We start from the raw sequence: 15,621 nt of genomic DNA, 5'->3' as shown, positions 1-15,621 counted from the left end.
TCCAAGCTTGTCATTGAAAAAAAGTAATAATGTCATACAAACCAGTTTCTTTTTCTGTTCAACTAGTAAAGAATTTTTTTCCTCCAAAGTAATTAACTTTCTATTCAACTCAGCATTGGTAGATGTTAAAGATTGCAACTCAGTTTCAAGCAAAGTCTTACCATTCACTGATGCCGAAATTGAGTTCTCCAGTTCTGAAAAATTTGGTGAGTACATTGAACTGCCTTCTCTGTCGAAGCGGTGGGTTTCAACAGAAAGACTGTATGAATATTGGATAAATTCGAATATTGTATATTCTGACACAAGCAGTATTCCCTATATTATGTTGAAATAGTTTTTACCTGTACATTTTTTCGAAAATTGTTCAACTTCCGTTGTCTTCTGTAGAACAATAGCTTTGAGGTCTGTTATTTCCTGTTGAGCGTTTTCAATCTCTTTAGTTTTGTTTACAGTTTCTAGTTTCAATTGCTGGATAATTTCTTCCTTTGCTGATAATTTATTTTCAATATCTTTCGCCATTTGTTCAATTGTTTTTACGTTACTTTCACTAAGATTACTTATTTCTGTTTCTTTGTTACTCAACTCTTCCTTCAATTGTTTTAACTGTGCCAACGTATCAAGCGATGAGCTTTTAAAATCTGCGATGTCTATTTCCTGGATGGGATTTATTTAAATGATACTTAAATTATTGACATACAACTGAATTCAATAGTACTGCAACCAACACCGATTACTCCAATTTGACCAACCAAGAACAATGCGTGTTTTACAGACAGATTTGCGTAAAGTAAAGTAGCTATGTGAGTTTTGTTTAATTTTTCCTGTTTGTTACGAATATTTCACTTGACAGCATGAAAAGCCATGTAGTTTTTGCGTTATCTCTTTCTAAAAGTGTTTTTAAGGGTTCATTGCAATACTATAAAAATCAATTATTTTCGGTACTAACAAGTTTTTTTTTTTCATAATCAAATTTTTTATTATCATCCTCGATTTTTAACTCCAAGGTTTGAATTTGATTTTTCAGATAATTATTATTTTCATCCAATGACTTCAACTTTTGCTTCAAATCTGAAATGAATCAATACACAAAAATGAATTAAAATGATACCCACATTTTACCGATCAATATTGACATTTTTAAAATAGGTTTGGATTTCAAGATGTGGTAAAATCTGATAAAACTAGATTTGAGTATCTATATTGATATGACTTTCGATATGAATTTGATTAGATGCATAATAATTTTGTAGCAACGTAATCTTTGAATTACCTTCAATTTCTAAGAAGGCTTTTTGAAGTTCCGAATCTCTACTTTGATTACAGATTTTCATTTCAGTCATTAATTTCTCAATTTCTTTATTTTTCTCATCCAGCTGTGAGGTAATATTTACAATCTTCAACTCTTTTTCAGTCAACTGGCTTTTGAAGGTATCTGAGAGTTCTTCGAAGCGCTTTGTGTTATCACTTTTTAATTGTTCTAAATTCGTCTTTTGCATTTCTAAATTTCGTTTCACTTCCGTATCTAGCTCTTCAGTTTTTTGTTTGATTATATTATCCTTTTCAGATACGATATTCTCATACTTTGAAATCAAGCTTTCTTGTGACAATGTATTATTCCTGGTAATGTTATCCATATTAATTACAGATTGTTGTATATCTTCTTTTAACTTCGCTATGTCATTATCATATTTCTGACTCATTTGTGAAATTATCGTATTCCTACTTTCTAAACTTTGTTTAGCATGCTCCAATTCGTTTTTCAACGTTGATTCAGAATCTGTTAACGAAGCAGTACTTTTTTCGTGTTCAGTTAGCTGCGCCTGAAATGTTTTTATTTGTTCCTCATATCTTGCAATGAGGTCGCTCTTTTCGTTTTCCTTGAGCTGCAGAGTCTTTTGCATTTCTTCTAATTGCTGCCCAAGCTTTTGCAGTTCTAGAACAATGCAGTATAGAAAATATCAAAATAGTTATCAATCGGGTGGTAGATTATTAAAAGTGAAGTGCTTAAAACACATCTGTGCACAGAAAAATAAGCAAAGTGTAAAAGAAAAACCTGTTGAAAAATTTGCAGTCATTCTTCTAGTTTAATTATTAATGTCTCTCAATGAATCCACATCCCTAATATGCTTTAAAAATGAATTGGAAGAAATTCGATACGTAGACATTACCAAATCAAACCAAGAATTTGATATTCACCTTCTGAGGCACTCTGATCTTGTCCTACAGTAGAAGACAATTCACTGCGAAGTTTTGTCAATTCCTCTTCGGCTTCAAATAGTTTAATGCTGTCTTGTTCCAGTTGAACGACTCTTTCCCGTTCTTCCGAAAGTTTGAGCTCAAGTTCTTTGATTTTATTTTCGTTCAAAGAATTCGTAACCTAATGAACAATCATCTGGATTACATGAAAAATATTATGCCGATGCTAGGGTATACCTAATAGTGCAACAGATTCACAATTCAAATAAGGTAGTATTTTCTTGCTGATTTTTACGTACGTACAGATGATGGTAATTTTCAATGTAGAAGTCAAAAAATCATAGACGCTTGGTATCATTATGTGTTTGGGGTCAGTGAATCCAAATGTAAGGACAATATTTTCTAATTCTACAAGGCGGATACAATATGGCGATCGCGTATACCAAAAATTGTTTGATTTACATGAACATTGAATTCCCAAGCATTTTCTGATTTCTGTATTTGAATTTAGGGTGTATATGTTTAAATTTACATTTAAATTCAAATGCAATCATCAGTTTTGTAAAAAATAATGTAGATCTGCTAGTATTATACTAATTGGTAAAACTGCTGTGGTAATAATACGAATGTAAAACATTATAAATACTTGTAAAGAAAATGAAAAATATTCTTGGGATACTCACATTCTGTGTAGTTTTTTCTTGCTAAAAATAACAGGTAAATTATTTATAATAGTTTCATATTATGACACGAGGGTAATATAGCAACAATGTGGGGAAACAGCTGACTGTTAAACCAAAATTTTATAAACACGCGTATTGATGAGCAAAAACTATTTTGGACTTTTATTTTGTCACATTAAGTTAATAAACTATAAAATATACAAGAAAAATCGGTTTTTTAATTAAATTAAAGTTCAACTAGTCTGGTACGAAGACTAAGGAGATGGTAAATTAATAAAAAATACTGTGAAGTAATTGAGTCTCTTTATGTGTAATGTTGCTAATGATAGAAATTCTTACCTGAATAGCATCTTTGTCAACTGATTCCTCTTCAAACCGAAACAACAAATCTTCGCATTTCCTGCGCTCTTCGTCCAGTTGCGTTACTAGTATACTTTTTTCGTCTAATAATTGGGCTAGCGCTTGCTCCGCATCTTGAATTTTCTTTTCCATGTTTTCCCTATACTGAAATTTATAGAATTCCATTGAAGATATCCCGATAGATTGTTCATTCAGTTCGGTAATGTTGAATTAACTCCTTGAAGCCAACTTCAGTAGGTGTATCGTTAATTTTCAGACAATCGAGTATTAAAAAGTAACATTTGGTATCTTATGTAGGGCATATTTTTGTAATTATCACGACGATTGAATAAATTTTCAGTGATAAAAACGAACAAAACAGCTGACAAGTATGGCCAAAGATGGTGCAGTAACTACAAACTCTACCCTATGGTAGGGATCAAGTGACATGGTTCGGGATCATGTCTACGACTATTTGTCAAAGTTAATGATAAATCATCAAATTTGAGTAGCGACTGCATATTCGACAGCGAATCGCTCTACACTGCAAAAAATGAACAAACTACCCAATGCACTTGACAAAAATGTGTTGTTTTGAAATTGCGCAACATCACCAAACATACATGTAAATAACTATTTGAAAAAGCATATTGAAGCTTGAAGCATCAGTTCCAAGATGCTGTTGGCAGATTTGGCCTACAAACATTTTTTTCCAAAGTTAGACTGCTTTGAAGCGACACATGTCAAATTTGCATAGTGAACTTTGACTTGAAAGCGCTGCAATTGGCAGAGTAATTTTTTTTTTTGTCTATTTCTGACTTGCGGAATTTAAAGTTAAAGGTATTTTCAAACGTGAAAAAAAATTACTCTGACGGTTCATGCTTCGAAATACTTTTGTAAGCAGTTTTCTATGTGCATGTTTCGCGAAGTTACGCAATTTGAAAATTACGCATTTTTTACAGTGGAAATGGGTAGACTGTTAATTTTTGTAAACAATAAAATGATATACCCTTTCATATTCCTGTTTCATTAATAGAATTGTATGCTCTGCTTGGTCGGCTTGATTTGCAGCTCTGGTTACTCGTTGGCGTTCCAAATCTCTTTCCTTGTGAAGATGTTCGATCTCTATCTGTTTGTCTTTCAGCATTTCCTATAATTAGAAGTAATCGACTGTATAGAATGCTACAATTATTGCATTGGTGGCAAACAAAAATTACCAAATAGCTCTGCCTCATAGTCGTTATTACAATTCTCAGCACTAATTTTGTGTGCTTTATTTATTGAAAAATGTGTCATTATTGATGCCATAATTGAGCCGGTAGTCGCAAGTCGTGCTGCTAGTGAGACACATGGAACTCTTAATGTGCTCAATTTCACGATACCTCAGACCATCAGCACATTTTAATGTCGAATTGTAGAAAAGTACCTGGGAAATATGTGCAAATGTGCGTAGTACGAAGGCATTTCGTATTTTAAATTCCAGAAAAACTGAAAGTAAAGTTTCGGTATCTTATCGTTGATGTTTTTGAGACAGTGCACAGTGACTACAATGGGAATAAGCAATTATTTTCGTTTACTACATGTCTCAAGATCATTTTTATATTGTATTATTTTCCCGAAAAGTACAGCCTTGTACAAAAGTAATGAGCTCTGTATAGCGTTAACTGTATTCTTTTTTATTCATGTAGTTCGGGGAAACCTCTGTTTCTGAGTTTCTATTGAAGATGCGCATTTCATTGGCTCTATTACGAGTTTCATCGTATTTTTCACTACTCGTGTCGACAATTCCGTCTTTTCTCTGTGCTTTATGCATTTTGATTGCTCGTGCGTGTTGATCGAGTCTTACTAGCACCGATGTTGGATTGCACGAAGAAAAGTATCCCCAAGAATTGTTCACAAGAATATTTCTGCATATCCAGGATACAAAATATTCTCAATCATTTGATAAACGACTGATAACACGCGTTCAAACATTCCGTAACATTATGCATTCTTATGTGAATTATATCTGTGCCTTATGTGAGCACTGCCTTTACATACGGCTATTACATAAGGACTGATACTATGAATCCATCTCGGTATGTTACCTACTCGTATAGTTTGTGTCTCGAAATTTATCCGTTTATATTTCCCCATATTTCTGTGAATGGAACACGGTTCAATATCCCGAAGCGTGATCTGTATTTCATTCAGATTTTTGCCTAGATCGAAAATTACGAATCACCACCAGAATTATTTAATTTTTATCCACCGACAATACGAAAATCAGCTGGTGTTTGATGTAAATTCATTCGTTATAAGTTCGGAAAAATTAGTATCTTGCGTGTCGATTTCAGTATGACGAACAAAAGACATCTTGTGCTTCATCATGCTATTAGGCATCACTGTGTCAGACCATTTTTTGCCTTTTAGTCAAGATTCGTCACGTTAATATGTATATATTTCGATGGTTTTCTGGAGTTTCCGGAGATGTTCATTTCGTTTATCACACATGACACATGAAACTCTCGTTTGGATTTTCCGCAACATGTCGTGAATTCGCTAATCTTTGGAACTCGATGTTTGAAAATATTATTCGTTTACTCACCAGCTTTACGCTCTTTCTACATAATTCCACTTAGCTGAGCCTAATATATAATACAACGACATTTTACTACGAAGTCTCCGATGGAATTAGATTGGAACAGATTTTTATGGATCATATTTTTTTTTTCAATTTCGACACGCATGATAAAATTTGAAGGGGCTATTTTTCTTGCATTTTTTTCACAATCGCAATTCATCGACCATGTTTCATTTCCATCCGGTAACGATAGCTGTTGTACAGAAAATTCAGCAGGAGTGCACGACAAAGGCTCAACCTGTTTTCTGGCTGCACCTACCGGAAGTCAGTAAGGTAAAATAGCCTACGAAACAGCTATGTCTAATTACCACTGCAGATTTACATCGCAAAACACTATCTCAGGGATACCTAAATAAGTCGCACAACAATTCTTAACTAATCTTCTAATTACGGGACTTTAAACTTCCCCAATCTTATACATATAATTTACGAACTTCTACAATTTGAAGTCACTGTGAGACTCCTGGTTTTGGTTGCAACGCAACCATCGCAATTCCACGTGTTTATCTACTGAAGCTTCTTGTGGCTACAGACGCAACTGTGGAATCGGTAATGGCACATTTTTCTTAAAATTACGAGGGATAAGGGTTTGGTTAAGATTTTTAATATCAAGTCGAAAACATTGGTCGCATTACTCCTGATGTTGGGCCATCATTTTGGCTCCCGCTGTTTTCAGGTTGGAAAATATCAGGCTTGTGCCTAAACCTCCGCTGCATGTATCCGAGGAAACGAGTACACTCTTGAACATTAGAAAACTTTCAGAGTATCAATCATATAATAGTCCAGAAGTTACTTAAATATAAATAGCGGCCTATCAACTAATTGTAAGTAAACCATGAATCTGTGTATTTGCCGTATTACCGACAGCCGCTTATTGCACTTATCCAAACAATATAATTGTGACATTAGACTTCAAGAAGGCTATTGATGTGACTTGGAGTACGACTCTGAATGATGACGAAGACTCCTGAAGTAGAATAAAAAGCAGCAGCCAACCACGGCGAGCTCTGAAGAAATGCAAAAAATGGGTGCGGAGCTAAGGAAAAAGGATTTTTGCACAATGAAAATAAATTTACCACATATCAATCTTTTCCGTACTGATGGACTGAAAAATTTGTTTTATAAAACTAAAAGTAAAAATAGAAGAGACTGAACTCGTGAAAACCAGCTCACAAAAGAATCTTGTTTCTCTAATACACAATATAATCGTAGACGCTTGAAGAATAGAAACAGTTCAATTGATGGATAAGAAAAGGACTCGTAGTTTATCATTATTTGCACTATATGTAACAGTCTACGTGGTCTACAATTTTGAAACAGGGCATTGTCCGCAGTGTAAGACTCGTCTTCCTATGAAAGGTAAGAAATTATTGACCCTGTGTGTAATAGAATTACAACTTCGTTGAATTTACCCACATAACATGCATTTCCTAGAGAATCACAAAGAAACACACCAATAACGTTTTATTAAACATGTATAGTCAGTACATGCAAGAGTAACACGACACAATATTAATTCAGTGTACAGATGACAATAAGGCAGAGCACTAAATACTGGCAAACAAATTTAAAAAAAAGTATATCTGGCATTCGCCATTTACTTTTAAACACAGATAATTACAGTAAAAAGTGTCAAATATTTTTTACTTATATAAGTATTTCACCAAGTGCGATGCATTTCGATCAATTATATAACGGAACCTGATACATCAAAACACCAGTGACCAGGTACTTTAATTGAGATCTTGAGAGGACGGAAGACTTGTACTATTTATTGGTAATTAAGGCTGTGCGATATTTCGATACACCGAAATTTTTTCAATAACTTTGTTTCAAAATATTTTTGTATCAAGATCGGCTGTCAACTATTTGCTGTAATTAGGTGCAACAGTTTCTAATTTTCTACGCTCTCCGATTTTCAGTTTTTCGGTATTTCTGGATTCTACCGGTAATTTGTTACTTTATAGGTATTTCGATATTTATCGACAGAACAATATTTCGGTAATAGACAATATGTGCGGTATTTCGGTAAACTGGAAATACAAAATCGATACAGAAAATCCGTATCAAATTTTCGATACCGCACAGACCTACTGGCAGCTAGAAGTGCTGTTTTTCCATTTGCGAAAAATTGAGCATTACCAAAGACGAAAAAAAAATATTAATACCAATGAAGAAATAAAATAAATATGGATTGTGCTTTTTAAGAATTTAAACAGCTTCCACGAATCTCAATATTTCCCGAGAAGTTTTTTAATAGACGGTCAAAATTACGTATACCACAGAGCGTATATCTTTCTCACGTGCCTTTCTCTACGGTTGTTAGCGATTTTTGAAATGTGTCACAGATCATCAAAGTTTCTAACCGCAGAGAATATCTCAAGGCTGTGAAAAAAAAATAGAAGATATTCCTTTGAAATGGTCCCGCGAACTCAATCCTCGTTGATTTTACGTAGTAATCACCGTACCTTTTAGTGAATCGGTAAGATAGATGTTGGATTTGATTCTTATCACTACACAATTATCCGAATAAATATATTATTTGACGCTGCACTTGGAATGATGTTATAAAATTATGCCGAATCTCAATGATTCTGCCTCAAGGGCCTGATCAAGGTCTCACCTGCACTGAGCTTCTTGTAGGTGTTGAAGTACGTATGCCGGGTTTCTGTAAGTTCAGAAGTTGCAGAACAATTCATCATGCAGTATTAAATTGCCACCTTACTGCTACACATGCTACGTAACTACAGTCCCCCGAAGTAACAATAAGAATTTAAATAAAATTATTGATTCAGACGGACAAAAAACTAAGTGGTGTTCAGTTGTTAATTTATACAAAACAACCACACGAAATTTTTTCATCACCAAAAAGTTTAGCCAATACAAATATGGGACACTGCATTTTAATTTCACGAACGGCTAGCTCTCAACGTTCCTGATTTTTTCTATGATTGTTCAGTACACTAAGGTTAAATGGTATGCCCAAGTTTTTTGAGATTTTTTTCATCAACTGTCATTTTTTACTACGCTTAAGACATGAAAATTATCGTTACATAAATATTTCAAAAAAAAAAAAGTCTTGAAAATTTGCGAAAAGCAGAATTTTCATTTTTTAACCGCACGGAAAACGCAATTTATTACTTCTGCAAGACTTTTTAAGGTCCTTGGCTAAAGTTCCTCAATTTTTTTGGAATTCTTTGAAAGTGACCATCTCGAAAAGGTGTCCTAACTTAGAAAAAAAAAAAAAAACCATCCACTATGGGTCATTGCTTTAGACAATATGTAAGGAATCGTGGATTGTTGAGAATATCCTAAGAATTTTAAAAGGTAGGCGTTTTTCATGTTTTAAAAATACTAAAAAAGAAAAATCAGAGGACTGGTAGAATCATAGAAAAGATCGTAAACCCATTCCGAGTCAGGTTGAGAGGTTTGTGAATTTGGCTTGAAACGCCCGGCATAAATATATCTGTGGATACGTCAAACACTGAAATTTCGGATTGTACGGAAGGAATTAGTATACTCACGGACTGAGTAAATGAGTATATATACCTACGTAACGGATGAAGAGATATTAAAGTTACAAAAAAAGTGTAAAAAGCAAGCAGATCAACCCTTGCGTCACTCTCTATTCCGGGATCGAATTTCTTACCCTAGCTGAGGCTGCTGCACTTTTAGAAACGGTACTAGCTTGAGTACTGGAAATACTAGAGGTGGATAGCAAAGACTCTCTGGATCCCATCTTTCTCAACGCCATGTTCAATGCAGCTCCGGTTGGTTTATGCACGATGCATGTCGACGATCTCTTGCTTGACGGCGATCGACTTACTTTGTGAATTGGAGCGAAGAGGCCATGTTTCGGACGACATTCGAAATACCTATTAAAGTCATTAAAATTCATATTATCTGATTCCAAAGTAAAATGGTTTTCCCAATCTAATCTTTGAATATACTATTATTCGGTAAAAAATAATACATGTACAGGGGGTTTGAGAAATTTACCGAAGTATTTCATGTGCTCTAGCAATTGGCGATCTCAAAATCCTACGAGTAGCGTTTCAGGATCAAACGACGGTTGACCTAAGAGTACTTTGTTTGAATGATACTAGAAAAATTCTTCTTTTTTAAAAGTAATTACGTTGACAGTAAGCCATCTTATCGAATTGTAAACCGTTTCTGAGGATAATTTTAATTAGTATAAAGTCTCCGGAATGGCTTTTAATATAGCAGGCATCGCCATTTTTTTCGTCTAACCCTGTGCTTTTGTAATGACAAGTACGTTATTCAGTGCGTCACGAAAAATCCACTTCTCGCAATTTCTATCTCAGGCTAACAGGATGGTGTAATCCTTTTAATAAGACAATGAGTCCAATTGTAAGCCGTAAGAAATTGGCCACCTCTGACCCGTAAACAATTCATACACATCCAAGTCGTTAATGGATTGATCGGAAAAAGTTGAAGTTATACCATTTCAGCCAGTCCAATCATTAATTCCAGCATTTCTCTCCGCAGAACACACCAATATCGTAATATACCGTGATATTGGGTTATTTTCGGAAGACACGAGGCTGAAGATACCGGTTGAAGTCGGCAGTTGCAACTTCTTGTCAACAGAATAATCCGGTACAGTTTTACATGAATAATTTTATAAAAGTATTGCACTTCTACATTATTGACCAAAATTTAGAACGTTGGGCTTCAAAGCACTATTTTATTCAACGTTAAAATGTTTGATCAATGTAGCAACAATTCCGAATGCTGGCTTCGACTTGCTTCAAAGGATCGCGACGTCATTGATTCGCAAAATGGCTATACACTCAGGGATTTTTTAGCAGAGCATTTCTCGAATCTATGACAATTGACGAGTATGCCTGATGTGTTAAATCCAATTTGCCACAATAAGTAAAATATGATATGAAATTCCAGGAACTTTATGTCCTACGGTTACCAGTCTAGTCTAGAGTATTTTTTATACCGAAGAGTTTTTCACTTTACAAGAATACGAAATTCAAATACCAATATTGTCAACGCTCGTACATATATTAAATGTAACAATTCACGCAAGATTAGCGTGGGAGGCAAATGTGACAGCATATAATATGAGAATAATGGCCACAAACCAAAATCCGTTCCAACAGTATTGGTTTATTATTATTTATAACGTTAATGTGATTTCTTATAGTTTCAACGAATTTTATTAAATCTTGTATAATTAAAGATTATAATCTATCGTTAAGATCTTGAACGTCGACACTATTAGTCATTTCTTAATTGTTATCTTTTGTTCTAGCGTCCCTCTGTAGGACATGATAAATTTTTAGTAATGATTACATTTTTATGAATAAATGTTTGACTATTCTTAGGCTAGCTAGACATTCACAAAAACGTATCAAAACACTTTGAGATCGCCAACCAACTAATGAAAAAAGAAAACTTTCAAACGGACAGTATAATTTTGGAAGATAATAGAAAGAATATTTCAAAATGGCACCTTTTTTCACCAACTGATCCGTCATTTTTTCCAACCGGATCATCTAATTCAATACCGCACCATTCTCCGTTGGCGAATTCAGTGGTTCCCATAAATCTTAAAATACCAGCTTTGCTGCCTTGACTGGAAGACACAATTACCCGTTCTCCTAATCTTAATTCTCTATGTGACACCGACGACAGGCTTGTTGTGGAAGTGTCTGTATAATTACGTTATAACAATTATATCATAATATAATACCGCATTATACCGAACAGTAAAGAACTTAGATATAATGTTAAAAACATAGTGTATAAATAAATCTTGTGCATAAAGACTTGAAGAAAATTTACAGCTAGGCTTTCTCATTATATGTACAACTAATGTACTAAACAAATAACATTATATCAATTACAGGCAATAACTGCGTAAAAAAAATTTTCAATCATATTGTAAATATTCAGAGAGAAAGATTGTGCAATTGTTTCTATTTTTTCGAACCGAGAGTCTTACTCAATGACGGCGATATGGACTTGCTCAGGTTTCCTCTTGTACTTTCCGTAGGAGACGTTGGAGTTCTTTGTGTGGGAGATAGCGCAGAAGGCGGTAAATCCGATAAAGGTCGTCTTGTCAGCCTGGTGAGCCGAGAGAAGACACCTCTTTTGGGTTCACATTGAAAATATCGTGAACCAGCAACAGATCCATCGTTTTTTCCTAATTTCCAAATATTTGAGTAAGATAATTTGTGCAATAAAAAAAAAAAAAAAAATTTACTCTCATTCCATTAACTCTATTAATTATATTAATTGTATCATTTCGATTTCTGTTCATCCCAATTTTCTGTATTACTATTGCAAAAGAAATAGAAATTTTCTGGTCGCTTGGTGAATTCCATGAGTTGATAAATAAACGTTATTACAGTGGCAACAAAATAACTTCATCACTGATAAATGTTGAATTAAAAAATTCGTCCACCAAAATGTAGACTACTTATCGTTAGGTACATGTTAAACGGAAAATCAATTTTCTATCATGACAATACATGCGCAAGTTCTTTTCGACGTTGCTGCCTTCTAAAATTTCTCATACACGCGTTGTGAGTATAGAAAATTGATTTTTATTTTACACGCATACCGTACCTTGGGCTACATTTTCTCAGAGGTATTTCTTACACAAAATTCAACCAGTTCAAGTAATGAAATGGATATTTCACAAATTTGAGGAAAATTTCACCGACGATGAGGTATTAAAATAAGATCTAAATTAAGAATAGATTGTCCACTGATACGTAAAATTTATAGGATGATCAATTTTTTGCGGATCACTTTTCAGGAGCATAATATACATATTGTAAGAAACTCTATTTTGTTTTCCAGTTCCGTCTCCTTCCACTCCGCGGTGTTATTACTCACCAATTGGTTCATCGAGTACGATTCCAGCCCAGTCTCCCGGGGCAAATTGAGTTTCTCCAATATAAGCAATTAATCCAGGTTTCGTACCGCCGACCCAAACTCGATCGCCAATTATAAAGCTGTCCGTGTCCTCTGTCAAGACGACACTTGTATCTATTCAAATCAACGATAGCGTTACAACACCTTTACCATCGTTCGTTTCAAATTGCCGTGAATAAATTGTCAGGTGCATGGAAAGACTCATCCGATGCACCTCCTGATGGAATGAAAGATCTTTCGATCACATTCGAATCGTATTTTTATACAACGCATTATTTACTCAGTGTCGCAGCAATTTTATATTTTATGTAACGAATCCCCCCTGTTGAATTATCAAAATTTAGCCATTGCTAATCAGTGGGAAATAAACATGCGATCACTGATACGATTGTGCATGGCTATCTTCGGTGTAAAACAAGGAACCCTGACCTTAATTAAACAAGGAGTTCCAAACGTGGTAAAAACGTACAATTCCAATTGCGTTTCAAAAATCGATCGGTGCATGCATAATTCATTTGCGAAAAGGAAAATTTATGCAATATCGCACATTATACTATATGTATAACTGCAAGATTAATATGTACATTTGTGGACATTAATTCAGAGTCCACATGTGCGCAGCATAATAGTCTAAAAGATATTAAATAGAGTTTACCAACACCGACAAAAAAAAGATACCGTGCAGCTATCTACGTATACGAAGAATGAAACCCCATGTACTGTGAAATGTGATTTAAAACGATCATGCAACCTACCTGAGTCTCGACGTGATCCCGTCTCACTAAGACGGCGACCGTGCGTCTCCCATAGGTGCTCCATGGAGTTTTCTGTACCATGCAACATATACAACAGATCACACTAAAGGGCTTTCAAAAAATTAACTACAACACGTTAAAAAAACCGTGCAGAGGTATGAGGGGTTGGATTGTGTTCAAATTGGGCCGGTATTCTTTTTCGGGATCAAGATCTGAGCGTCAATATTTGCCGTTGAAAAAATCCTCCCGAGGTATTGGTGTCTGAACTGTATGGTGGCGAAAATTCGAATTCGCGTATTTAGAATAGAATTTGAAATTCTTCTAACCAGCTTCGAATTCCATCTTAAAGAGGGCTGTTTGGATTTTCAACACCATGCGGGCGCAACTATACAGTTCAACCAATGGGATTTTTATCTCAATTTCAAGAGGTGTCTTAGAGTGTGTGACCATTGCCCATTTAAGTGACGTGTAAAAAACATATTCATTCAAGTATTGCCTCTGAATTTTCGAAAATAATCGTAAGTATGTTGGCAAAATCAGAACTTGTGTACCCTTGGAGAAATGGCGAATCGGAGCCGACCTACCAAGGTCTACGAAAACAAATATGTTATTAATTTTATATTAAAACAAAGCTAGGAAAATTCCGCGAAGAAATTGATATCAATACACTTTTTTGCACACACGTTATTCAAAATCGAAGAGATAGTTACGTGGACGAGGTGCCTCTCATACACATAAGCAAAGAATCCTTCATTTCGTGAAGATTTTTAGATCGGCAAAAACTAAGATTTAGACCTCGTTCCAGAGAATAAAAACATTGCACCAATCTGAAACGGTCGAATGAGGTATATTCAGAAATTGGAAAAACTTTCAAGTTCAGGTGAATTGTTCTACGGTACAGCTAATTCGATACTACAAACATCGTGAGCTATCTCATGCGAGGCTTTTTGTACCAATCAAGCATTTTGTTTTGTTGTGTGAAATTTGATCCACACTCAAGAATCGTAGAATGAATTTTTCAATATTTATAGATCACAGATAAAGCTCTCAATAGTTTTCGTTTTAAAAATGTGTGGTCGAGAGCAAAACGTCACAAGTTCCATAAATTTATAAATATTGTTTCGCGACGTTTGTAAAATGAAATTCATTACCTTAACTCAAATTCGAGTTTTATATTCATTTTTTCAGAGTTACAATATTTGATTGGTGAAATTATTTTTTTTTGCTGAGACCGAAACTTTCATTCGATAATGATACTGTGCCTCGAATTACAGCTGCTGTGGTATTACCGTGATGCACGAACGATACGGCAATCTCATCGGTCGACGATGACGACGTTAGTTGAAAAAAGCCTCGGAAAAATATGCAACAACACCTACGCAGCCTTGAAATCTGGTTCAAGAAATGGCGTGTTCAAATAAGCGACGAAGATAATAGTAAAACCGTAACATTTACTCTAATTAGAGATTCAGCGATACCATTATATAATTATAAATAATAGCATCATACCCACAACGAATTATGTAAAATATACCTCGGTTCAGCCGTAAACAAAAAATTAAACTGTATTTCGCACTCACCATAAGAAAAAAACGACGGACGATTATGCAACACTTTAATACATTAATATATTCAGTCAATCCTGGGCAGATACTCTATTATAAGCTTCCGGATCTAACAGATAAAACTCATGTTTATAAATGAATTGGATTTCGATTTTAGGAAAACTTATCAAAACTGGAAAAAATTTTAACACACCTATACGTTATTCACGTGAATATGATGAATTTTTTCGCCGTAAATCAGCATTTTATTTTTCTTTAAGAAGATGCTATAAATAAGTATTTACCGACCGAGTAAAATATCACTCATTTCAATTATTATCTGCAGAGATTACACGCATCATTGACATGCGATAGAACACCATTTTTGTTTTGATATTGCATAAGCTTTCGTAAGAGTCAAAATAATAGATATCTTACTCGGTTGGTAAAGGCGGACTATGGCGTCCTGTTAATTTTCAAATCTACAATTATTTCGTGTTGCTGGTGGGGGGTAGTCGTGAAAAATCTTACTGATTTACGATTAGAATGGGAAATGTATTAAG

The 15,621-nt window shown here is 34.6% G+C and overlaps 1 protein-coding gene across 8 annotated transcripts in view; it reads right to left on the bottom strand.

Annotated features, from left to right (window-relative positions):
* Nucleotides 1-15,621, bottom strand: part of LOC124178734 (restin homolog) — a 45,371-nt gene that overhangs the window by 7,516 nt on the left and 22,234 nt on the right. For 4 of the 8 annotated variants that reach the window (XM_046562314.1, XM_046562310.1, XM_046562313.1 and 1 more), the window contains 14 exons: nucleotides 13,515-13,586; nucleotides 12,721-12,873; nucleotides 11,822-12,022; nucleotides 11,330-11,528; nucleotides 9,491-9,716; nucleotides 8,465-8,509; nucleotides 4,228-4,368; nucleotides 3,219-3,383; nucleotides 2,880-2,900; nucleotides 2,197-2,377; nucleotides 1,271-1,933; nucleotides 947-1,068; nucleotides 342-654; nucleotides 43-194 (listed from right to left, as the gene is read on the bottom strand). In XM_046562314.1, the coding sequence (XP_046418270.1) occupies nucleotides 43-194; nucleotides 342-654; nucleotides 947-1,068; nucleotides 1,271-1,933; nucleotides 2,197-2,377; nucleotides 2,880-2,900; nucleotides 3,219-3,383; nucleotides 4,228-4,368; nucleotides 8,465-8,509; nucleotides 9,491-9,716; nucleotides 11,330-11,528; nucleotides 11,822-12,022; nucleotides 12,721-12,873; nucleotides 13,515-13,586 (2,654 nt within the window). Of the gene's footprint in view, nucleotides 1-42; nucleotides 195-341; nucleotides 655-946; nucleotides 1,069-1,270; nucleotides 1,934-2,196; nucleotides 2,378-2,879; nucleotides 2,901-3,218; nucleotides 3,384-4,227; nucleotides 4,369-8,464; nucleotides 8,510-9,490; nucleotides 9,717-11,329; nucleotides 11,529-11,821; nucleotides 12,023-12,720; nucleotides 12,874-13,514; nucleotides 13,587-14,665; nucleotides 14,690-14,803; nucleotides 14,907-15,621 lie in introns of those variants that run through there. The other 4 variants (XM_046562317.1, XM_046562316.1, XM_046562311.1 and 1 more) reach the window with 4 other exon arrangements.

Source organism: Neodiprion fabricii, chromosome 3 (genome assembly GCF_021155785.1).
Source record: "Neodiprion fabricii isolate iyNeoFabr1 chromosome 3, iyNeoFabr1.1, whole genome shotgun sequence".
NCBI lineage: Eukaryota > Metazoa > Arthropoda > Insecta > Hymenoptera > Diprionidae > Neodiprion > Neodiprion fabricii.
The sequence above is the reverse complement of the archived record's forward strand: the minus strand, read 5'-3'. Positions and strand labels throughout refer to the sequence as shown.